The sequence below is a fragment of the Callithrix jacchus genome, chromosome 9, assembly GCF_049354715.1.
Source record: "Callithrix jacchus isolate 240 chromosome 9, calJac240_pri, whole genome shotgun sequence".
Lineage (NCBI taxonomy): Eukaryota > Metazoa > Chordata > Mammalia > Primates > Cebidae > Callithrix > Callithrix jacchus.
In genome coordinates this window covers 12890314-12916845 of record NC_133510.1, presented here as the reverse complement: position 1 = coordinate 12916845, position 26532 = coordinate 12890314, and the positions used below count along the sequence as shown (strand labels likewise).

Genomic DNA, 26532 nt, shown 5'->3' with positions numbered 1-26532 from the left:
TCTCTCGAAGACAACATGTATTTCAAAGATGGCTTATTTCCCCAAATAATCACATAATCAGTACTCTTGTAGAGTCCCCAAAAACTCTCAGTAAGACGTCCAATCAAAATAATAATTGCTATCATATTTTGAAAAGCATTTTCATGCTGAATTTCCCCACAAATCATAAGTCCATTGTAAAATCACACACTTCACAGTATTTACATTTATTATTATTATTAAGTCTTCAGTACCTCAAAGGTATAAATATGGTCAATGGAAGAAAATAGGAACTGAAATCAAAGTATTACAGGTGCAGATGAAGAGACTGACTTTTTTCTAGTCTTTAATCTCTTTGAAGGGAACATTGGGGACAGTAATTCTGATACGGAAATGAGAGGGGGATATATTTCTTTCCTGGGAGAAATTCATATGGAAGAGAGACAACTATCAGGGTCTTAATGGACCCAGGGAGGAATGTTTATAAGACACTGACATTCTCATAACAATAGACACTACTGTTCAGAAGCAGGCCATAGAGAAAGCAAATGGGGTCTTTACTGAGAGATTAAGAAGGGACTGGTATGAACTGAAACAAACATGAAGAATTTCTTGTGTATTCGGTGGTACAATCTGGGGAGTGACTGCTTATTTCTCACGGACAACTTGACTGTCAGGAAAAAGGATGTTACTTCCGTGTATTTCCTCTGCTTCAAAAAGTTTCTCACTCCTCCAAGTATAAGGAAGACATGGAAACAAGGAGGTGATATTCGACGTTGAGAAGAAAGAAAGCTAAAAGTTGTCTCTAAACCAAGAAGGTAGATGACATTATGGGTTTCTGAGGTTGTTGGTGGCATGTAAGTAAGACTTCTTGTGACTGTTAAATATGTGCATGGACCCAAGCTCGGAAATGCTGGTGATCCTGAGCAGGAAACATGAGAACCCATCTTGTACTAGTCAGAGAAATATTCTTGCCTGATTATGTTCCATTTCCCCACGTCTCAAGTAGCCCTTGCATTGGCATTGCCTGGCTCACTCTGCTGTTTGTAGTTGCAGCTGGGGAGTCAGTCACCTTCACCTGATGTTTCAGGGAGGAAATGGAGGCTCTCTGGCTTCACCATTGCTGCCCTCCTCTCACACACACACCGCTTCAATTCTTGGCAGTCCTTTGAGAAGATCATCTTATTAAGGATGGCCACACAGTCTCTGCTTCTCGGGCTGGTGACATCTATCATAACATGGAACCTTAAAAAAAGAAGAAAAAGTAAATTTAATCACGGTTTATTTCTAAAATAAAATATTAAATACCCATTCTTCCTAGGGTGATAAAATTATAGTCTGGGTATCAGAATAAGTGTACTGAGAAAATGGGGTCATGTGCCTCTTTTTCTTCAGCCCCTTCAGTTTCCAGACTCATTCTTAGAAACAACAGTTCACCTAAAACAACACAAATCATCTCTAACTAAAGTGAAGCTATGTGTTCTATTCCAAAATTATAGGGGTTTTCTGCCACTTAAAAAGTTACCTACCTCCTCTGTAACTCAGTTTACTTAACTGTAAAATACAAGTGATTACATCCAATATGTCCTGTCTCCTGGGAGAATAAATGCTATCTTATATGTGGGGAAGAATAGTATCTGTTCCAACATGGATTTAAATGTGGTATATTTCTATAGAGAAATTACATGTTCTTATTTCAAAGGATACTGATATGGTTTGGATGCTTCCTCTTTACAAATTTCAGTTGAAATGTCATCCCCAGTGCTGGAGGTAGGGCCTGGTGGGAGGTGTTTGGGTCATGGGGTGGATTCCTCATGAATGGCTTGGTGCCCTCTTCTAGGTGATAAGTGAGTTCTCACTCAGTTCATGCAAGATCTGGTGGTTTAAAAGGGCCTGGACCCTCCCTCACCCCTCTCTTTTGTGTTTTCTCTTGCCATTGGACATGCCAGCTCTTGTTTTGCCTTCTGACATGAATGAGTAAAGCTCCCTGAAGCCTCCCCAGAAGCCAAGCAGATGCTTGTACAGCCTGCAGAATTGTGAGCCAATTAAGTCTCCTTTCTTTATAAACTACCCAGGCTCAGGCATTCCTTTATAGTGATGCAAAAATGGACTAACACAGTTACCATGTCAACTCCTACCTAAATGCTCATAGCATAAGTACTACTAGTGTTTCCCACCACTGCTTGTATTTTCTGCAAGTCTTTTCTCAGAGACTGCGTTTTTAAAGATGTGCTCCCTATTTCACTGAACAGAAAGCCAAGAAATCTTATCCTATCTCTGAGTATTGACAAGTTATGTGACTTTAGGCAACAATCATTACAGCCCGGACTTCTGGGCTTCAGTTTATTCATCTATAAAAGATCTCTCTCTCTCACGATCTCTCGTCTCTCCCTTCTTTCATCCATAATAAATACCAGACACACACTTCTGAAAGCAGCAAGAGAACTACCCCTGATATTTTACTAATGCTATGTGTCTTTCTCCCTCACAGGCTTATAGGCAGTTCAAGAGCAAGCACTATCTGGGTACGGTGGCTCATGCTTGTATTCCCACCACTTTGGGAGGCCAAGATGGGCAAATCACTTGAGTTCAGAAGTTCTAAACAAGACGGGGCAACACAGCATAAACCCACCTTTACAAAAAATACAAAAAATTAGCTAAATGTAGTGGTGCACACCTGTAGTCTGAGCTACTCGGGAGACTGAGGTGAGAAGAGAACTTGAGCCTGGGAGGCAGAGGTTTCAGTGAGCAGAGATTGTACCACTACACTCCAGCCTAGGCAACAGAGCAAGACACTATATCAAAGAAAAAAAAATGATGTAGCACTGTGGTGAAAACATCTTCAGTCATCCTCCTGCAAACAGTCTCCAGTACAAAGCAGAAGTTGGATTAATACTTGATGAGCCAAATTCTTGAACTCTAGCAAACTATCTTGTAAATGCCTTTCCCATAAAATATCCTGAGGGCTTACAGTTCAGAAGTGTACGGGGTTCCATCCATCCACAGCCAGACCTTGCCACCGCCAGGGCGGAAGAGCCCTATCCAGTAAAAGTAGAAAAACTCAGAGTAGCTCTGAGACATGGCAAACTCCTGTGAAAAGTACACAAGAAAACCTTTAGATTTGGTGGCACAATTACACACATGTACAGACGTGCATGGGGCAGCCAGCACTTTTCTCAAAGCACATACAAGTCCTGCTTCGCATAGATGCTCGAATGCTTAAGAGAAAAAGCATCTGTCCTGAGGCCAGTCAGAAGTTTATCCAGGTTTAATAACTTATTTTGTCTTAGTATATATGGAGAACATATCAATATTCTGAAAGCAGAAATCACATCAACTAAGATTTGTTCCTGACCCCTTGCTTTAAAGGCTCAGAATTAAACACTAATGTTGATATAAAATATGAGGGAAAGATTAACAAACAGATGTGGAATGATTCTGGGACATGGAAGAATATGGAGGGGAAAATGCAGGAATGAGGCAGTAACCTTCATAAATACCTGGGAAAGGAAGAAAAAAAGTAAATGAAAAATTTGCAAGGATGATTTATGTCTTAGACTAGGAAGGGGAGAAAGAAATTTTACATTTCGATTTATAAATATTTATGAGCACACATATGTATAGTCCTATACATGGTAATTCTTTTCCTAATATCCATATTTAACATATGTTTACATTTTAAAAGTTATTTTGAAATGCAGAGTGAGACTAGATACTTTTTCAAAGTGATTTTAAAATGTATCTTGTCTCACTCTGCATTCCTAATACATGTTTTTGGAGAGTTGGTGGGGGCAGGGTCTCACTCTGCTGCCCAGGCTGGAGTGCAGTGGCATGATCACGGCTCACTGTAGCCTCAACCTCCCCAGGCTCAGTGCACTCCTAATATTTTAACAGAAAAACGATCTAAACATGTATAATAATTATCCATTTTGATATCTTTAGTTTCCACCATACAATGAGTTTCTCAACAATACACTTTGTTTCATTGCTATGTCCATAAGCCTTCAGATAGTTAACAAAATATACAGATTTAATAAGAGATTATTGGAAATTTAAATGAAACTGTTACCAAGCAATAGTCATAATGTGAGCATGTGAAAATAACTGTACTTGAAAATATTGATTCCAATTAAATAGGAGGGGTTCCTTCAAATTATAAGTTTTGAAAGCAAATCATATGAAAATGATTTAAATATATAGACATAAATATGAAGTTCATGATAGAAAATAACTACATAGCTTTAACAAGGAAATTTCTCGCTTGTTACTTGAATATGCTAAAAGGAAAAAGGAAAAAAATAAAACAAGAAAATTCCCTACCACATGATATAATATGGTCCAATTATATACCTGAGTCTGCAGTATGTGCTGGGGGCAGAGGAAACAAAGAGAATAAGAAAAATTAGGAGGGTTTATGTCAGGGCACAGTCTTAGACAAAGAAATTACCTCACTTTATGCCTAAATTAAATCATCAAGAAAGGGTCATAAAATATTATTTTAGTAGGTGAGAGAAATTACAGAGTTTCTTTCATCACAGATTTCAGGAAGTAGGCAGAAATTAGAGGTAATTAGAACAATGTTAAGAATTTGTGGAGTGAGCTTGGCATTTAATTCAATTAAATAATCCCTTCTTGATGACCTATTCTTCATCAAGAAAATCTCTGCTAAATTCTAGAGAAACAGTGATAAATAAGCAATGGCTATACTGTTTGAGCCCTTCAATTCAAAGGCAGTAATAACTATGAGAGGAAAGGGAATCATCATATTTCGTTAGTGTACTTTAACTGCATGTATTAACTCAATAAACGTCAATTTGTAGTTTTATTGTCACACTTGCCTTGACCAGTCTATCCTAGGCTGTAAACTTCTGGAAGGCAAGATATATATTTGCAGATTATGGTAATAATTTAAATGTTTTCCACTTAAAAACTTTGCCACTTTTAGAATGGAAGAATAGACAGCACTATTTTCATTTCAATGTTTCTGACATTGCATCAACATTATTCCAGGCTGGGTGCAGTGGCTCATGCCTGCAATCCCAGCACTTTGGGAGGCCGAGGCGTGTGGATCACGAGGTCAAGAGATCGAGACCCTCCTGGTCAACAAGGTGAAACCCCGTCTCTACTAATAATACAAAAATTAGCTGGGCATGGTGGTGCGCGCCTATAGTCCCAGCTACTCGGGAGGCTGAGACAGAAGAATTGCTTGAACCCAGAAGGCGGAGGTTGTGGTGAGCCAAGATGGTGCCATTGCACTCCAGCCTGGGTAACAAGAGTGAAACTCCAGCTCAAAAAAACAGCAAACAAAAAACAAAAGACATTATTCCTTTTCCACCCAAACCAAAAAAGAAAAGAATGCGTTCTATCTTTGCTCCCTGACTGAGCGGGAAGTTTAAAGAGATATTGCTCACGTTTCTAAGGGGTGGGTATTTGTGGAGAACACAACTCCTTTTATCTACTTCAGGGGACCATTCAAAGCAATAGGAATAAGACTCAGGCCCTGATTAAAACAAGTAGGAAAACCTGTCGACCGATATCCTTGATCCTTAGAATCTTCTTGCCCAGCTCTTTTATGGCCTCTTTTTAATAATCCTTCAAACATTGAAAAGCCTCAGAATCTTACCAGCTCTTCTTTTGTGTCTATCTTCAGCATGGTAGAGTTCTCACTACGGCAGAAATATTTACAGTCCTCCCAACTTTTGCTGTCTTTATAGAACTGGTAGCAATTGTCTCCATGCCACTTCCATTGCTCTGGACAAGGGCTGCACCTGTGTGCTTGGAAAAATTTTATTATTATTTTGTCATTTTCTGCATGAGTCTGTTGTGTTCCTTTCTTGAAGTTATATAGTATTTGATGTCCCAAGAAAGAACTAAGTTGTCTTCAACATTTAATGAATAGCCCAGGCAGTGATAACTATGAATATTTAAAGAACACCTACTAAATGCCAGGAATTATAAGTGGTGCTGAGATACTGTAGAATTAAAACACACATTAGCTGCTTATGTGGAATGTGGAATCTAGTAATAAATGATGGGAACTCTCTTGACACTGCCTATGAAATTTGGAACATGCTGCTGTAGTGGTTCGTGCCTGCAATCCCAGCACTTTGGGAGGCCAAGGCAGGTGGATCACCTGAGTTCTGGAGTTTGAGACCAGCCTGCCAACATGGAGAAACCCTGTCTTTATTAAAAATACAAAAAAAAAAATTAGCTGGGAGCCTATAATCCCAGCTATTAGGGAGGCTGAGGCAGGAGAATCACTTGAACCCAGGAGACGGAGATTGCAGTGAGCCGACATTGTGCCAATGCACTCCAGCCTAGGCAAAAACCAAGACTCTGTCTCAAAAAAAAAAAAAAATTTGGCACATGAAGAGAATATCCAATTTCACAAAGCTGTTCATATGTACAGAAACTTCATCTGCATTGTGTTTAGGAAATAAAGTTTCTGTAATGTTCTTCCTCAAAATGATCTTATACAATAGCAAAATAAGTTTTAGGAAATACAATTATACCAATATGATATGGAATCTTTTCTCACTCTAAACAAAGATAGATAAAATTTTAAAGAAAAAAATTACTGAGGCAAGCATGAAGTTAGAATTGCTAAATCTCCATGTCACAAATTAAGTGGGGCATCCAGGCCACAGAAGTATGGGTAGTGACAGCAAATATAGGATCCAGGCCCTGAGAGTCCTAGTTTCAACACCTACGTGGGTACATGACCTTAGGTCATTCAGAGTTAGGAGCCTGTAATCCAGTCTCTGGTGGGTTTGTAGTGGGGCGAGAACTTGAGTCATATCGGTAACAGTTTTTTTAACTTTAAAAGCAATCTAGTTAACATGTTAAAATCTCAGTGGCTAATACATAAGTAGGTATTATATTATTGTTTATATCTTCTTGTAAATTTCAAATATTTCATAAAATAATAACTTAGAAGGATATTTTTATCATTGTTAGGACAACCTTGCTGTGGTGCCCAGTAGCTTTTGCACTCTGTCAGACAGGTCTGCTCCCCTCAGAATTCTGCTAGGAGAAATATAACAAACCTGGATAGACTCAAGCACAAATAAAAGGATCCTCAGACTTCCTAAAACACAGAACAAGAATGGGAATGATGCTTACCTAAGAGGATCTCTGTAAAGAGGAAATAAGTAAAACAGTCCAGTTCGCACAGAGACTGACACATAATAAATGTCAGTTTCAACTGTGGTCCCTGTTATGAGAATTTGGATGGGTAATGCCTGCTTGGAGAGCTGTGCTGAAAAAGATTAAGAAGCAGCATCTGGACTCAGCAAGGAGAATCTTGGTTCATTGTCATGTCCGCTCTGATTCAGTAAGTAGAAACTGTGTAACTGCAATTTTGGTACAGTGCATAAATACCTTATCCCCCTCTCATGTGTAATGTTTTCTTAAATACCTTTGATTTTCAGGTATAAGTGATCCTCTATGTGCTCTATGTAAAAACAAGTCCCATACTCATATGGGAATTAGTATGAAGAGAAATTTTCAATGAATGTTTAAGAGGAAGCAAGGGACAATTAGATTGAAAAGTGAGAGACTCCAGGACCAAGAGCCTTATGTGAAATCGGTAGTGATATGATGTAACTAAAGAGACAGAGAAACCTTTATACATTCTTATCTTCAACTAACTAAATATTTGATATAATATTACTTAAACCATTGGACGGTGAAACTGTAATACAGATCAGAAGAAATTCATTTATCTATGTATACATACAGTTACAGGTATAGACATAGATAGAGATAGATATAGTTATAGATATATAAATACAAAGAGATCTGCAGATATCCTCCACTCTAGCCTGGGTGACAGAGTGAGACCCGGTTCCCCCACGTCTCTGTCTCCCAAATAATATGTATATTTTTAAAGAAGAAAATGTATGTTTTGGGTCAGAAAAAAATGTGTGGACTGAAAATGGACTGATCTCAAATGTTTTGTCCATGGTATATACACCTAGGAAAATTAAAATACAAACGAACTTCTAAACTGAACACGTACACTTTCTATGAACTTATTTTATCTATAAATTGCCAAATTTTGTATATGGTATAGTGCAATAAATATTTACAGGTATTTAGGATCAGTAAATAATAATGTTCATATTAGCAAGACCAATACCCTGAAGGGCATTCCATTTCATAAATACATGAAAATATGTCATCAAAAAAAAAAAAAAGGCTGATCATCTTTTTTTTCTTATAGTCCTTTCTCTCTCTGTTTCTCCTTTATTTTTCTGTGCTTCAGACAAAAGGAATGTAAGTCTGTTTACATGTCTGGCCCAGAACTTTCTGCTCATATATCTAACTCCCCAAATAGCATTCCTGGTTTCCAATTTCCCCCTTGTAGCCAAAGAATTCTTCTTCCTTTCACTTGATTACATCTCGATGCTTCTAGTTATTTTGTACCCAAATTCTGGAGATATTTTGGAATCTTTCATTTCTCATACATCCATTTATAGCCCATCACATAACTATTTTCACAAACAATATCCTAGTTAGAGGTATCATCATGTTTCTCCTAGATTTCAGTAGTAGCCATCTCTTATCTGATTTCTCTGTTGCTATTCTTTCCTCTTCCAGTCTAATTTTAACATAATTGCAGAGTAAGCCTGTAAAAACTTATGCCAGATAATGTATTTCTTCTGCTCAAGATCCCATAATTAATCCTTATCTTCTCAAAATAGTAGCCAAACCTCTTGCAAAGGCACCTAATGCTGTACATCATCTCTACCTAGTCTCCTGTTAGTCTTCCACTCCAAGCACATGGGCTCCTCATTCTTCCTTGAACATGCAGATACATTCACATTTTAAGGCTCTTGTGTTCCTGCTTTACCTATGAGGCTTATTATTCCTCTCTATATGTACATGGCTAACTCCCTCAATTTTTCAAGTCTTTCTACCATAAAATCATCTTAATTAAAGATTTATGACATCTCTACTTAAAGTAGCAACACAAACACACTACCCTTGAATTCCTTATCCCTCTTGCCTTGTTTACCTTCATTTCTCATAGGATTGATTAATCTCTCCTACATTTTATTTTGGTTGACCAGTCATTATTGTATACCTGGGACCTAGGGTTTCCCAGGCTGTGGGGCTTTTAGTACTAAAATAGGGAACATTTGGGGCAGACTTGGAAATGCTGGTTGATATAGTTTGAACATTTGCCCCCTCCAAATCTCACATTGAAATTTGATCCTGGTGTTGGAGATGGGGCCTAAGGGGGAGTGTCTCGGTCACGGGATCCCTTATGAACAGCTTGTTGAGTTCTCACTCCACTAGTCCTGGGAGAACTGATTGTTAAAAAGTGCCTGACACGTCCCTCCCCAGTCTCTTGCCTCCTGGACTCTTGCCATGTTACCTGCTGCACTTTCCCCCATGTATGGAAGCCACCTGAGGCTCTCAGAAGAAGCAGATGCCGGCACCATGCTTCTTGTATAGCCTGCAGAATCATTAGCCAAATAAAACTCTTTTCTGTATGAATTACCCAGGCTCAGGTACTCCCTTACAGCAACAGAAACAGACAAAGACGTTAGTTGTCTTTTTAAATGTTTTTCAATATACTTATTTCCACCACCCCGCTAGAGTAAGTGGCCCATGAGAGTAGAAATCCTATGTGTTTTGTTAGACATGCATTAGTAGGCATTCAATAAATACTCCAACCATACTGGCAGTAATACTAAGTAAATGGATAGATAAACACCACTTCAGTGGGTAGGTGGGTGGGTAGGTGGATGGATGGATGGATGGATCAATGGATGGATTACGGGTGAGAAGAGGGTAAGAAATAAAAAGTAGCAGATTAAAACTGAGAACTAACATCTAACCAAAAATATGTAAGAATTTTTTATGAGAAGCATTAATACGTTTGCATGCAGACTTTATATTTAAATTAAATATGATTTATTTGCATAGCTTCTCTTTTTATTTGTTTTTATATACCTAAATGAAAATTTGAAAGACCATTTGTGTTACGAAAATCTGGATTACCTTTAAAAAAATTTTTTTGTGTGTGGCAGAGCACAGTGGCTTATGCCTGTAATCTCAGCACTTTGGGAGGCCAACACAGGCAAGATCACTTGAGGCCAGGAGTTCAAGACCAGCCCGGGCAACATGGCAAAATCCCATCTCTACTAAAAAAATACAAAAATTAGCCAGGTGTGGTGGTGCACACCTGTAATCCCAGCTACCCAAGAGGCTGAGATATGATAATTGCTGGAACCCAGGAGATGGAGAGTGCAATGGGCCGAGATCACGCCACTGCACTTCAGCCTAGGCAACAGAGTGAGATTTTGTCTCAAAAAAAAAAAAAAAAAATTGAGATGATGTCTTACTATGTTGCCTGGGTTGGTCTCGAGCTCCTCAGTTCAAACAATCTTCCAGCCTCAGCCTCAGCCTGTCAAGTAGTGGATTATCTTTTTGAAGATATGACACCCAACAAAGAAAAGTATGCACACTGGATTGTTAGAAAAATTAGTAAAATAAGGGCCAGGTGTGGTGGTTCATGCCTATAATCCCAGCATTTTGGGAGGCCAAGCCAGGGGGATCATCTGACGTTGGGAGTTCAAGACCAGCTTGCTCAACACAGTGAAAACCCATCTCTACTAAAAATAAAAATAAAATTGCTGGGCATGGTTTTGTGTACCTGTAATCCCAGCTACTCAGGAGGCTGAGGCAGGAGAATTACTTGGATTTGGGAGGCAGAAGTTGCACTGAGCTGAGATCATGTCACTGCCTTTCAGCCTAGGCAACAGAGTGAGACTCCATTTCAAAAAAAAAAAAAGAAAGAAAGAAAAAGAAAAATTAGTAAATAAGGACATTATGAGGCTGGGCAAGGTGGCTCACACTGGTAATTCCAGCAATTTGGGAGGCTGAGATGTGCAGATCACCTGAGGTCGGGAGCTCAAGACCAGCCTGACCAACATGGAGAAAACCTGTCTCTACTAAAAATACAAAATTAGCCTGGCATAGTGGTGCACACCTATAATCCCAGCTACTTGGGAGGCTGAAGCAGGAGAATCAGTTTAATCCAGGAGGCAGAAGTTGTGGTGAGCCGAGATTGTGCCGTTAACACTCCAGCCTGGGCAACAAAAGCAAAACTCCATCTCAAAAATAAATAAATAAATAAATAAATAAATAAATAAGGACATTATGACCATTGAAGTCATTAGTCAGGTAGGAAGGAATCACTTAGAGAAGTGAAAGTGTGCCTACTAATATTTTTTCCTGGGTAACCACACAATCAGGATGTCTGTTTCAGGTGGGAAGATGAGAAGACTCTGCCCTCCTTTAGAGTTCCTAAAAGATAAATAAAAAATGGGAACCTGAACATGAATGTCATTTCCCAAGTAAGCATGATAAAGAGAGCAGAAGAGAGCTGACTTGAATAAAGTAGATTATCACAAAACCTGAAAAGAACAGGAGAATAGGAATACACACACACACACACACACACACACACACACACACACACTGAAGTGATGCTCCTAGACTTCTCCAGGAGTATTTTTTATCCATAGTAGTTCACCTACTGCTGGCACTGTCGTCATCTGTAGTCCTTGTTAAAATACATATTTTAGTTATCCTGAATTAAAATAACTGGGATTTGATTCAGGTTATCTGCATTTTTGGACCACTCCCTGTATGATTTTAAGATTTGAGAACTATAGTTATGAGTTTGCTTACTTCTTGCTAGTAAAGAATTTGTAAGAACATTTGCTGAGGTATACTGAGACACAACCCTGTATTTTGTTTACTCGTAGTGTTATTTTGGTTATTCTTAGGTAACTGTTTTATTGTTTTAAATGTCTGCATTGGAAGAGTCCCTTGATGTATGGTATCACAGACACATATGAATCGCATGATCCCAACAACTGATCATGATCCTGAAGCCCAAACCCTTTATTCAGTTTGCCAGACCTCTAGTTAAATAATATTTAACTCTCACTTTCACTGGTGGGAAATCCATCTCTCTATTGCCAAATAGCATGGGGATACAGTGACCAGGACACACTCACCTCCAGCTTTGTTATAGAGCTCACGACAGAGTTTTTCAGCCACATGCTGCAGACTTTCTGTAAGCTTCATGTTCTGGACTTGAAGAGATTGAAACTGTTGGGAGATATTTCCGAATCTTTCTTCCATATGGGAAATGGTGTCTTGATGCGTATTGGAGAGCTGGTAGTACTGAAAAACTAACCCAAATGACTGAGTCAGACTGGACAGCTTATTTCTATGTTTTATTTCCATTTTCTGCATATGGGGAAGACAAAACAGTGTATCTTTTAGTAGCATCTTAGGCTCTGAGATCTCATATTGCCTATATTCAAATTTGGACCCCAATACATATATGAGAAATTGTATCACCTTGGGCAAATTAATTTCTTTAAGTCTGTCTAAAAATGTGAAGTCATGGGGAGAAAATGGCAGATAAGAGGGCTAAGGTGCAGCTCCCACTTGGACAACAGAACAGCATGAGGAGACTCACACTGTGAACTTCTCCTCTAGGAACCACCTCGGGAACATACCAGGAAAGCTTAAAGAATTCACAGATCCTTTGAAAGCTGCAACTTAATACTGAAATTTCTGCAAGACAGCCAAAAATGTGTGAGTTGGGGGCATACCTACCTCTGAACACACATGCATACTGGGGAACCTGAAAATCTGGGTTACAGGAGAAGGTTTTAATCTTAACTGAAGCAGAAATGGATTTAGGGAGCCATGAAAAATATAAAAGTAGAAGAAGCAGAAGGAAGAGTTCTGCAGGCACTCCCCTTTCCAGCTCAAGCCCCGGGAAGCCATCCCTGACTTTGTCTCACAGGGGTCTTTGGATAAGGCAACCAGTGGAATCAAAGAGGAATCACAGAGTGAAAGAAGCTAACGAATTCTGTAATAGTTTCGGCTAGGTACAAATTTCTTAAGCAGAATTCAGGGGGCAAAGAGAAACTGCTGCAGATATCAGCAGAGGAACTGTGATGGATGCTGTGGGAAGGTGAGGAGGGGTGTGGCTGGAAAGCCTGCTTGTTTTCTCAGTGGAGAGGCTTGTAGCCTGGGGCAAGCTCAGAGTGCCTGGCATGGGCTGCTGAGATAAACTCGGTGTTGTTGGTAGGACATGAGACGAGCAAGATTTGCCTCACAGCTACGTGGGAGCTGGGTAAGGCCTATCACTGCCGGCTTTCTCCCACTTCCCTGGCAACCTCTACCACACAGCAGAGGCAGCCGTATTACCCTGAGAATCAACCCCTATACCCCACAGCGTTCATGGCAAGCCCCGACCCAGGAGAGTGTGAGCTTAGACCTGCCTAACCCTGTCCCCATGTGATGTTTTTTCTCTCCCTATCCTGGTAGCCAAACACAAAAGACATAAACTCTTGGGAGCTGTATGGCCTTCCCATCACCTGAGAAACCTAAATACTTATCCTGGCCAACTTAGAGCAAGCTTATATCCCCTGTCTACTACTGAAGCTGGTGCTCTCTTTAAAGCACCATCTCCTGGCTGGAGGCCAACCAACTCAAGCCATTACAGTAACCCATGATAGAATAACCCTGCTCCAAGGAGGGAGAGACAACAGCTAATTCCACTGCAGTAACATCCTGGCTAACCAGAGGTCCTGAGTTGTCCATCTGACAACTTCACTGCTAGCATAACCAGCCTTCAAGAAAACCAGCACACTAAACGTATCTATAACCAAGGACTCTCACAGAGTCACTTCACCTCCTTGCCAGCTTCACCACAGCAGTGCTGGTGTCCACAGATAAGAGACTTGAAGACGGATCATATCACAAGACTCTGCAGACATTCTCCAGCACCAGCCTAGAGCCTGGTGGCACCACTGGGTGGCTACACCCAGAACAGAAATAACGATCACTCCTCTGGCTCTAAGGAAGCCTTAGACCTCGGGGAAGGGGGAGAGCACAGTATCAAGGGATCACCTCATGGGATGAAAGAATCTGAATGGCAGCCCATGTGTTCCAGATCTCTTCACTGAAATACCCAATATACCCAAATGAGAAGGAAGCAGAAAAGTAATTCTGGTAATACAAAACAGGGTTCTATAGCACCACCAAAAGATAACATTAGTTCCCCAGAATGGATCCAAACCAAGAAGAAATCTCTGAATTGCCAGATAAAGAATTCAGAAGGTTCATTATTTTATTTATTTATTTTTAATTTTTTTTTGTTGCATTTTAGGTTTTGGGGTACATGTGCAGAACATGCAAGATAGTTGCATAGGTACACACATGGCAGTGTTTTTTGCCGCCTTCCTCCCCTTCACCCACATTTGGCATTTCTCCCCAGGCTATCCCTCCCCAGCTCTGCCCCCCCCACTGTCCCTCCCCTATTCCCTCCAATAGACCTTACTTGAGGAGATACCAGAGAAAGGTAAAAAACAACTTAAAGAAACTTTTTTATGAATCTTTCTTTTTCTCTTTTCTCCTTCCTTCCCAGACCAATTTTTGTTTTTTAATTCTGATAATGTAATGTATTATATTTATTGACTTGCGTGTATTAAATCAGCCCTGCATCCCTGGGATGAAACCCATTTTATCATGGGGTATTATCTTTTTGATATAATGTTGGATTCAGTTAGCTAGTCTTTTGTTCACAATTTTTACATCAATGTTCATTTCTTATCTCAAACAGAATGTTTAATTCTAGTTGGCTACTCATTGGTGTATTTTAATTCTTCCATTATTCAACGTTTAAATAGTTGCCGTTCAAAAAAAAGATACACTGAGTTTTCCAAAGGCTACAGAATTAAAGCTTAAAAAACAAATCTATGACAAGCGTTTCTCATCCTAGACAAACCTTGGAACCAGGATCCTCCCCCAGGTCAGAGCGCAGACTTACACAAAAGCCCCAGGGCTGCCAGCCCTATCAGCAGCACCAAGCACAAAGTCAGCAGGATCAGGGCCACTGGTCGCCATGCTGAAGAGGGAGCCCTGTGCCCTGCAGGGAACAGAAGAGAAAGCAGGGTTTGGCTTTTTCTTCCTCTTGCGTCTAAGTCAATAGCATGTAAGGGAGAGGAGTTGATTCTGCACAGGAACAAATTGTGCTGGACAACAATAACCAGGGCCACAGAATAACTTGCTGTCTGTCCTCAGAAACATCATCGTAAGGCTCAATGAGAGCCTCACTTACCACGGCTAGATTCTCACAAGCCCCACCCATTTGCATCCACCCCTCAAGTCTTATTTGCACTGAATTACACAATGCATTATCATTATCTTTACATGGTTGTGTGTACAACCTTTTGCTTGTCAAAATTCTAATTATGAAAGAGGCTGAGAATCTCTGAACCTTACCAAGGGACAACTTTTTACATAATCAGGGGAAAGATGAAATTAATTTGTTGTTACTTTTGAAAAACATCTCCCTCCTCCCAAGTTCTATATATGCTTTTTCTAAAATGCAAATTGCATGTTAGTAATGGGAAGTAATAATTTTACTGTTTCTCTGTGGAACTGCTTCACTGAAAGTCCCTCTTTTGTAAGGATATTGTTTGTTCACTCATTCGATTTATATTTTTTCAAAAATAGATTATAAAGATACATGATCATCAGTTTCTGAAAGATGAATCCAAACTGTTTTTGCAGCAGTTAAATAATTTTTGAAACTGTGACAAACATGTTTTCCTTACCCTTCATTCCCAAAAGTTTGACTAGTAATTGCAGAGGTTTTACTGTAAGTCATGAGTAGACCCCTCACCTAGTGAGATCACCTGTCTGGGTCTGAATGACCAACATATCTAACAGGGAAGATTCTCAGTCAGGTGCATCTAGCGTTGTGATAGAAATGAAACAAAGGGAGAGTGAAACCCTCAAACAAACTCTGATCTCTCTGTAACCCATTAGTTCACTTCATTGAGGATTCAAGTCACTCTCTGAAACAGAAAGAGATCAGAGGGTTTTTTTGAAAGGAAAATTCTTTTTCTTCTAGCAAGGTCCTCTACGTAGTACATTCTAGGCACAGAGATTTTCCAGGATGGAGTGCAGTGGCGCAATCTCAGCTCAAGGCAACCTTTACCGCCCAGGCTCAAGCAATCCTCCCAAGCAATACTCAGTAATACTCAGCCTCCTGAGTAGCTGGAACTACAGGCATGTCCCACCACGCCTGGCTAATTTTTTTTCTATACTTTCTTTAGAGACGGGGCTTCACCATGTTGCCCAGGCTGTTCTCTAACTCCTGAGCTCAAGCGATCTGCCTGCCTCATCTCCCAAAGCGCTGGGATTATAGGCATGCGCCGCTGCACCCAACCAATTCTAGGTAAAGAGATTTATTTGAACATTGTTTCCCAATGGGGAATGATAAGTAGTAAAGAATAAACAAATAGACAATATGATTACTATCCTCTGGAACTTACAGTCTAGTAGGGAAATTAAGTTAAAGTCTCAGAGCAGACATACTGATATATTTTTAAATGGGAATCTTATTCTTTCTTTGCAATCATCCCCTTCATAAATAGCCTGCATTACATTTAGAATAAAATCCAAATCCCTTTTCACAGATTGCTTTTTAAAATTAAGAAAAAGGCAATTTTATTATGGTACTTTCCCACTTAAAAACTTTAAAAGCTTTATTGCACTTAAAATTAAATCCTACAGAAGTCTCATTGAGACCTTCCTTAGCTCTTTCATCCCTTTCTGAACTATTTTCCTCTCACTCACATGTACAGTAGTACCTAATGGCCTTCCATTCAGTCCTTGATCTGATCACGCTTGACCCTAAGTAAATTTTATTTATCAGCCCTCCTTCTGCCTCTGCATTAACATCAGTTTCAATGGCACATCCGTGGAAGAGGTCCGTGAGCCCACCGACAGCGCATATCACTCACTCTGTGCTAGGTAACATTTTCATGACGGTTCTTTCTTTTTCTCTGTCTCCTTTCTCTCCATTTAACATTCCATTAAATCCATGATCTTGTCTATTTGCCCAGCAGTGTATTTCCACCACTGAAAGCAGTGCCTGGCACATAAAGGCTGAGTAAATCTTTGACAGTTTAAATAGTCAAAACATGAAATTATTAAAAATTAACATGACTTAAACTATCTAAGTTTTATAAGTGGGTTCTCCCATGTTAAGTTTTACAGGTGTCCTTTAAACCTAAATCTATTGACTTTTCAGCAACATTTATGTCAGCAGAAAACAGACTCAGCTAAATACATCTCCCAGCCATGTTGCTTTCTATACACTGACTTTCGTGAGATTCTATATCATGAGCAAATCTGAGGGAAATTCGCCTCCTCCCCTTGGTTTCCTTCAGTTAACTAAGCTATGTGATTTAGTCTTAGTTTTTCTGGAGAAGGACGGTTTTCTCACAGTATTGACTGTGAAAATATTTCAGATCAGCAGAACATTAAAAAAAAAAGATTAGAGACAGAATATAGTTTGAGTTAATCATCCTCTCCAAAACCCTGTATTTGTAAACTTCCATATGGTCCAAGAAAGTTAACCATTTGGATGTTTCGAAAATCCATAGTTAAAAGTGCATGTGTGAGCCCACCGCCATGGTGATGTTATTTTTCCACATACCTCTTATTACCATTACGTATATTGTATATCTTTCTTATTTCATTTGGCTTCTATCTGTCTTACTCTAGAAAAAATTTAGCTCCTTCTTGGAAAATATTATCTATCTAGCCACTGTTGTAACCAAGTTCCTAGAGCAGTAGTTGAAATAAACTCAACTAAAATTAAATGAATGAATGAATGAATAGGTCCATTGTATACAAATATCTGTGTTATACGCCTACCTACACCTACTCAAACATAGTTACATTAATACATATCTCATAATAATTTTTAAAATCCTGTTACTTCTTATAATTAATATTTGTCTGACTGAAATTAGAAATAAGAAGTAAAGATGTCCGGGGGCAGTGGCTCCCAGCACTTTGGGAGGCCAAGGCGGGCAAATCACCTGATGTCAGGAGTTTGAGACCAGCCTGGCAACATGGTGAAACCTCGTCTCTACTAAAAATAAAAACAAAAAATTAGGTAGGCATGCCTGTAATTCCAGCTACTCCAGAGGCTGAGGCAGGAGAATTGCTTGAACCCAGGAGATGGAGGTTGCAGTGAGCCGACACAGAGCCACTGCACTCCAGCCTGGGTGACAGAATGAGACTCTGTCAGAAAAAAAAAAAAAAAAAAAACAGGCTAGGTGTGGTGGTTCAAGCCTGTAATCCCAGCACTTTGGGAGGCCAAGATGGGTGGATCATGAGGTATGGTGATCAAGACCATCCTGGCCAACATGGTGAAACCGCATCTCTACTAAAATACAAAAAATTAGCTGGGCATGGTGGTGCATGCCTGTAATCCCAGTTACTTGGGAGGCTGAGGCAGGAGAATCGCTTGAACCAGGGAGTCGGAGGTTGCAGTGAGCTAAGATCTGCCACTGCACTCCAGCCTGGGTGACAGGGCAAGACTCTGCCTCAAAAAAAAAAAAAAAAAAAAAGTTTCAAGAAGTAAAGGAGAACTCTGACACACGACCAAATTATTTTTCTTTATAAATCTGTTTTCTGCCAGGCACAATGGCTTAGGCCTGTAATCCGATCACTTTGGGATCCTCCCAACTAAAGCACGAGGATTGCTTCAAGCCGGGAGTTTGAGACCAGCCTGAGCAACACGGTGAGATCCCATCTGTACAAAAAATTTTAAAAATTCATCAGCCATGGTGGCACACACCTGTAGTCACAGCTACTCAGAAGGCTGAGGTGGGAGGACTGTTTGAGCCAGGGAGGTCAAGGCTGCAGTGAGTCATGATCGTGCCACTGTACTCCATCCTGGGTGGCAGAGCAAGATCCTCTCTCAAAATTAGTAAATAAATGAAATGAAATAAATAAAAAAATAAAATAAAGCTGCTTTTTCTTGCATAATATCGAGGACATGGGAGGTGTTGTTTTTCTGCCCAAAGGAACAAAAACAGTGAACTTAAATTCCTACTGTGAAGTGAGGGCCTGAACTTTAGAAATCAGAACATCTTTCAATAATGATTATATTCATGAAAAGAAAAAAAATACATGACCCTTCCCTCTAGGGCAGAAAAAAAAAAAGAAGTAGTATGTCTTCTGCTTTAAAATCTCTTCTAAGAAATCCTCTTTTTCTGATCAAATTTCACATTTTGAAATTCTTCTTCTCTTCCCATCTCTCTCACTCTCTCACTTGCTTTCTCTCTCTCTCTTTTTTAATATTCTCCATCTAATCATTCTACATAAAGACACAGAGAAACACAATCCTGGGGAGTTCATCTCTCAGGAAACCAAGCTCCCATGACAGAAAGTCTATGAAGTTGAAAGTTTCACTTTTTCTTTTTCTTTGATGCTGTTTTCCCCTCTAGATGTTTTTCTTCTAACTGTGAGTCTGATGTTTCTGAGTTTTATTCCAAGTGCCCCTAATCATACCGAAGTCTCTCTCCAGGGATCACCCTCACCCTAACATAAGGCAGATTTTCACAAAAATAAGATGCCTGGGAGGTCGCTTGGGTTTGGCTTGGCTTTATTGTGGTTTTATTTTCTGGAAGAGAACCCCTTTGCCGTTTCCTGAGCCATGTTTAGAAAGAGGTGTGGACAGGCCAAGGAATGATATAAACATCCCTAGGAATAATAAGATACATATAGGGGAAAAAACTTTCCTGTATCCTCTTACTATAACTTACTATAATAGGCCTCAGTGTCAGGGTCAGATTTTGAATACCAATTCCTGTGTAATTATGTGAAACTTTGTGGGTGGAGAGCTGTCAAACAGTTCCTCTTCATCAGGCATCAGCGAGGGAAAACTTTGTTTTCCACCCAAGAAACTAAGCCGCCGTTACCACACGCAGTCTATTAGTATACCTATGAAATGCAAAAGGTCTTAAAAGCTGAAGACACAGAGAGTTCAAACAATGTGCATGGTACAAACCAGTTGCAGAGCCAGGATGAAGTCATTATGCTTAATGCTATACTTCACACACTTTTCCCTGGGCCAGTCAGGAGTCTCAGAGACATGAGGGCAAAACTGATGGCCATGTACGTAGTATTTCAGAAAGCACTTCTTTGATCTCTTTGTATTTGGAAGTGTAAATGTCTTTGTTTCCTTAATCCTCACATACAGCACATAGGAAACCTCTTCATGGGAAACAGTTCATGGGCTGAGTCTGCTTTTCTGTGTTCATGTAAATGCAGTTTCCTTTCTCCTATAAGTCTATTTCAAATATTGCTATTTGAAATATTTATACTCTCTAAATAAAAGTGGGTGTTATCCTTATTATTTGAAAATAGTTTACATCTAAGAATATATTAGCTATTTCTAGCATATCACTGAGTTTCCAATTCACAGTATTTAGAAACTTAATTATATTTTTCCTCTTCAGTAAAATTTAGGTGACTGAATTTTATATCCACATCAACAGATATTATTTATTGAAATATAATTCAAAAATAACATTTCCATTAATGATAATTGCTCAAATTTCTTGAATTACTCAGAAAAATGTGTTATATGAATGTTCTCATTTAGCCTCACAAACACCCTATAAGGTAGATATTATTATCCCATTTTACAGGTGGGGAACTGAGGCCTAGGGAGTTTACACAGCTCATTTGGGCACACACGGCTACTATTAGTAATAGTTACTAATAGAAACTATAAGTGTGTTATAGATACACTTTATTTCATTGGAAGCTTCCCAAATGTATTCATAAGGACAATCTTTTTCTCTTTTTTTCCTTTTCTTTTCAGATAGAATTTTGCTCTTGTTGCCCAGGCTGGCGTGCAAGGGTGTGATCTCCGCTCACCGCAACCTCTGCCCCCCAGGTTCAGGCGATCATCCTGCCTCAGCCTCCCAAGAGGCTGGGATTACAGGCATGCACTACCACACCCAGCTAATTTTGTATTTTTAGTAGAGACGGTTTCTCCATGTTGGTCAGGCTGGTTTCAAACTCTCAACCTCAGGTGATCCACCCGCCTCGACCACCCAAAGTGCTGGGATTATAGGCGTGAGCCACCATGCCTGGCCTAGGAAAACCATTTTTAACATTTACAAACACTGACTTACTGTCCAGGTGTGGTGGCTCACGCCTGTAATCCCAGCACTTTGGGGAGGCCAAGGCAGGCAGATCACAAGGTCAGGAGATCAAGACCATCCTGGCCAACATGGTGAAACCTTGTCTCTCCTAAAATATAAAAAATTAGCCGGGCATGGTGGCCCTAGCCTGTAGTCCCAGCTACTCAGGAGGCTGAGGCAGGGGAATTGCTTGAACCCGGGAGGCAGAGGTTGCAGTGAGCCAAGATTGCACCCAACCTGGTGATATCACTGCACTCCAACCTGGTGATAGAGCAAGACTACATGTCAAAAAAAAAAAAAAATCCCCACATCTTAAAAAATAATTCTTAAAATTTTTCACTTAACCCTATAATACCTCAGCAACAACCCGTTTTATCTTCAAAAAAAGAAAGAAAAAGAGAAAATGACTTAAATTATTTATTTTGCCATTTAACCATCGGTTCCTTTTCAAATCACTGCTATCAAAACGAAATAGTTTCCTCCTTATTACTAAATCGTTAATAATTTTTAGTCTTCCCTTTACTTCAACTCCCCGCAGTACTTGTTGTTCGTTGTTTTTAAAACTCACAGTCACTATCATTGACTTTTTCATTACTCTTGAATTTATTTTCTCTTCTATTACTCAAATTTTCCACTGCTTTTGAATTTTTTGTCTCTTGAACCCTTGATGCATCTGTCCCAGATTCCTGCTTCCACCCACTCTCTGCTATTTATCCCCGGTAGCTCCTTTTGGAATCTTTCATTCTTCCTGCTCCTCAGTGTTGATATTCTCTCGGATTCTCTCTTTTACATTCTACTGTTCATTCATCTTTCCATTTTGCATTCCCTCCCTCAGTGGTCTCACTCACTGCCACACATTTTAGTTACCATCCATTTATTTTACTTAATGACTTAGGTACCTCACTTTTTTATTTATTTAATTACTATGCCAATAATTCCCACATGTGTATGTAGCCCAACCCACATGTACATATACAGGTGTGTTTGGACAGCTCCAAATGCATGTCCCTCCTTCTACAGGCCCCTCAAACTCAAACTGAATTCATCACCTTTCCTGTCCCTTCGCAGTTTCTGTCTCAGCAGCAGCACCACCCACATTACATCAGACAGAACCTAGTCAACCTACCACCAAGCGCCTTTTCCTTGTCTCCTCATATGTAACCAGTCACTAATTATCTAAACTCCATCACCTCGACATTTTTCATCTCTGATTCTTTTTCCTCATGTTTGCCATGCTGCCTCAGTTCATGTTCTTCTACTCTTGTCCTAGACCAGTGAAAACATTCTGTGTCGGCTCATATGCCTTCAACCTGTCCTTTCCATCGCAGCGTAGATGGTCTTCCCAAAATGCAAAATGCTGTTTCTCCCTATCTAAATCCTGCATTGACCTCATTTCAACTATCGAATAGAATTAAAATCCACCAGCCTGCCCTAAAAGGCCTCCTTAACTTGCGCGCTTACCCCTTGCCAAGTGTCCCTCCTCCAACTCTACACCTAAGCTGCACATATTACTTATAGTTCTCCAAAAATACAAAGCTACTGAAAACCCTCATAACTTTCCCTTCATGTGTCTCTCTGAACGTAGTGTCCCCAGCCTCTCAAACACTTACTCCTGATGCCTTATTATGTGGAATATGTTAAAATTAACTCAACTTCACATCTCTCCTTCTGCTAAGTCTTTCCTGAGCTCCTCTACTTAATCAGGTAGATATAAGCAAGCTCTGGGCTCTACCGTACATGCTGCTGCCATAACACCTTACTATACTTTACCTTAGTTGAGAATTGTATTAGACTTTCAATTTCCTTATGAACAGGCACCATATCACATTGGACATTAATCCTCAGTACTAAGATAACTTGACCCCACACATAAGTTTGTGAAACATGCATGAGGGTGTTGTCTTTAGTTTTTACTAGCTTGATTGTTTGGCATTTTTAAAACAAACATAGTTGTTATGTCAATTGTTATTGACAAAATAAAAAACTAGAAATGAAATGAATGTGTGTGCTTTATTTTTATTAAATCTACAAAATAAAAGTTGCCAGCTCTGAATGGTGTCACAGCATTATGCTGAATCGGAATCTTCCACATTGCAGAGAAATTCTGACTGATTTCCACTCTGTTATTTTTATCAGCAAAGGTATATTAGATATGTTTACCTAAGAAATAATTATACTTCTATGACGACATTCCTCCAAATGTTTGCCTTACCAATAAAAGATGAAAACAAGATATCACATATGTAGAGTAAGATAACTATTTCCAGATGTTTCCCTCCAAGACAATTCTTTCCGTTTCTTACAAAGAGGCCCCCAGATGTTGCAGCTAGTGTTTTATCTTGCTCTACCTCCCTCTCCACCCTTCAAGCTCAGCAGAACTTATTTGTACATGCTGGTCTTGATTATGCTGATCACGAGTCCTAGAGAGAGCTCCTGGCTCCAGTCAAAGATGGAAAATGAAGTTATAGACAAGCCGCTCAAAAGCACAGCCCTAAAAATGGACTCTTCGTAATATTTTTTGGAGGAAAACACTTTGTATCCTGTTATATTTATATGTATCCTGTGGCTACAGAAACTGACATCCCTACTTTTGTCACTTAGCTTCGTGTCAAAGAAGTTGGAAATCCCCAATGTCCCCTAACAGCTTACTGGATAGTTTAGTTAAAAAAAAAAAAAGCCACATCAGTGGGTCTCAGGTGGAAGATCATTTAATAAATAGAAAGTGAATAGAGAGTTTAGTAGGCGAAAGAAAGGAAAACTGATAAAGAAATAAGGAAGAGAACAGTTTTGAAAAAAAAGGGCATATCCAGATTTACAAAGGTGAAGAAAATGATGATATAGTCAGAAGGGAAAGGACGTATTAAAATCCAGGCACTGAATGAATGTCTGTTCAATCTGATACAGACTGACAGAAAACTGCTGAAAGGAACACTTTAGGAATTCTCAAGAAATGGAATGTTGAAAGGAATCCTACATTTCTGGAGTGTCTGTAAGATATCAAGTATTTCACATAATTCGTCATTCTCAGTACTCAGGACCACCTTGTAAAGGAAGTTTAATTACTTCTATTTAATATTAATTAAAGTTAATATAAACTAATATACCTAAAGAATTTAAACACTGACAGCACATAATGAGTCCTGTATACATGTTTGTGGCCATTAATATTTTATAAATAAGGAATATGATGCCACCAGGATACACAAATAATGCCTCCAAAGTTACACAGAAGGTAAGTGGTGTCCCTGGGTTAGGACCTAGAATCTAGCCGTGCCATGTGAGCCCTTTTCACTAGAGCTTAAGTCATATTTTAGCTTTAGATTGGCTGAGTGGCCCAGGAAATAAAATCCTTCTCTAAGTCTGCGAATTATGGAACTGAATAGAACTGAAAAAAAAAAAAAATCACTGCTAGGTCCTAGGGTGAGTAATTGGAAATAAAATTGTAAGATGGAAGCTAAATATAACGAACATTAAATATTTTAATAATTTGATTCAATCTTCTCCAGAGTATTCTGAAATCGTTACAGAAAAAGGGGATAGGGACTGGACATAATGGAATTTGACGCCATTATTTAAATTATTGAATCACAGATGTTCACAGGTAAAGGAACCTTAGAAAGCATTTGCTTTAATCATCCTTCATTTCACATCTGATAAAACCAAACATCTGATGTTGACATGACTGTCTTAAGGGCTCACAATTTCAAGAGGCAAAATTATTGTAACAGAAAACTGGGGTTCATTTGTACACTTGAAAATCCCCCCTAAAGCCATGACTTCAAAACTAGCAAAAATGTGGCTTTTATAAATCTACATTTCCAGATCAGATGGTAAACAAAACAATACTTGACTTGTTTTAGGGAAGGTGGGAAAGAGAAAGGATGTAGCTTTAATCATACATAAAATTTCACTTCTGTATGCTACGCCTGCATGGAAAAAGCAACACATGCTCACCTGCAAACCACTGTGCTAGCAATAGAACTTCAGAAAAACAAACATCTGTATGTAGATTGAGTTTAAATTTCCAGCTATTCACATATGTGGCATTAAGTTGTGGAAAGTGCACAGCTACACATCACTGTAAATCACAACATTTCTTCTCTTTTCTCTATTTTGTACATTTCTAGGAAGGATAACTCATCTCACACATTTTGCAAGGGCTCTGGTCTATTCGGACCCCAGGAGACCGAGTACCTGTGCACCGGGGCTCCGGCTGCCGGGTTGTGGCAGAGGCTTGAGAATACAGGCTCATGGTGGTGTCCTCATCATCATCCAGCATGTCCCTCGTGCTGCTGTACTTGGCCTGCATCTGGATTCCCGCAGCTGTGAGAGTGAAATGTGGTCGGATTGCCCTAGGCCGCCTGGCTACTGGGAGCTAGTTCAGGAAGCAAGGCACTGAAAGGCATTCCTAATGTTCTTTCCGGGTAAGTAGCAGGGGAAGTCTCTGACTGCAGTTCCTGACTGGAGAGGCCCAGCCCCTCTCCTGTGAGCTTGTACTCTGAATGCCAAATCAGTCAGGCTGAGGGGAAATAGCATGTGTTTTCTGTTTAGGCGGTATCTGTCTCAACAGTTATCAAAAAGTTGGCCTTCCTCAGTCTCTTTCATTTACCTGTTTGCACTTCTCATGTAACTAGTGTAAAGAAGGCAAGTTCTCAGAATAGCACGGTGGTTCCTTCAGAATAATAACAGAATAATAACACGTTGGGAGGACGCACATTCCTGTTTCCTACCCATCCTTTAAGGAGTCGCTTAAGTTAACCTCTCTGTGCCTTTGTGAAAAGAACAGAGCTTACAGGACCTAGCCCCTTCCTTTCTCCAAGAACAGAGTAGTGATCTTTCTTACAGTATCTGAACTTGATTTAACATTTTATAGCACATTTGGTACATTATGATCATGAGGAATTATACATTTTACTGGAAGTCAAATCTTTTTAAACTATTACTAACCACCATGTGTTCTGGGGAAGCCAATTAGTTCGGAGGACAGCCAATTAGACTGGAGGACAGGTCACATCACTGGATCCTCTGGATCCTTAGCAGACATCCCCAGCAATAGTCTGGAGCCACTGAGTGGCTAGACCCAGAGGAGCAGCACTCAGAGTGGTCTATCTCTCAGGAACTCCTACTCCTAGGGGACGGGAGAGTGCACCACGCCGTGCCTAAATTTCCTAAACTGAGAAGAAAATGTTTTAGGTTATGTGAAAAAATTCTTCCTGAATCAGTCCATTAGAATTATATTCCCTGTCTTGGTCTGTTTGTGCTGATCTACAGCAGAATACCTGATGACCTACAACGGAATACCTGAGACCAGATAAATTACAAGCAATAGAAATTTATTTCTCAGCATTCCAGAAGCTGGGAAATCTGAGATAAAGGCACTGGCAGGTTTGGATGTCAGGTGAGAGCTACACTCTCTGTAGAGGAGGAAGGCGATTCTCACATGGCAGAAAACACGTCAAGCCAGCCAAATGCTACATGTAGCTTCTTT

The 26532-nt window shown here is 39.7% G+C and overlaps 1 protein-coding gene across 2 annotated transcripts; it reads right to left on the bottom strand.

Moving 5' to 3' along the window:
* Window positions 1-187: 187 nt before the first annotated feature.
* On the bottom strand, window positions 188-25414 carry CLEC1A (C-type lectin domain family 1 member A). Of its 2 annotated transcripts, XM_002752163.6 has the most exons (6): window positions 25239-25414; window positions 14852-14950; window positions 12018-12194; window positions 5603-5754; window positions 2951-3069; window positions 188-1224 (listed from the first exon to the last, which is right to left on the bottom strand). In XM_002752163.6, exons 1-6 carry the CDS (start codon window positions 25351-25353, stop codon window positions 1044-1046), a joined length of 843 nt encoding a protein of 280 aa, XP_002752209.3. In that variant the 5' UTR covers window positions 25354-25414; the 3' UTR covers window positions 188-1043. The 2 variants fall into 2 exon arrangements, with proteins under 2 accessions (XP_002752209.3, XP_002752210.3); XM_002752164.6 differs by lacking the exon at window positions 14852-14950.
* Window positions 25415-26532: the final 1118 nt, after the last annotated feature.

Coding starts and splice junctions, on each gene's coding strand:
- CLEC1A (XM_002752163.6), bottom strand. CDS start 25,353: ATGCAGGCCAAGTACAGCAGCACGAGGGACATGCTGGATGATGATGAG. Junction 12,195..14,851: donor GGCAGCCCTGGGGCTTTTGT/GTAAGTCTGCGC, acceptor CATTTGGGTTAG/TTTTTCAGTACTACCAGCTC. Junction 3,070..5,602: donor TAGACACAAAAGAAGAGCTG/GTAAGATTCTGA, acceptor TACTTTTCACAG/GAGTTTGCCATGTCTCAGAG.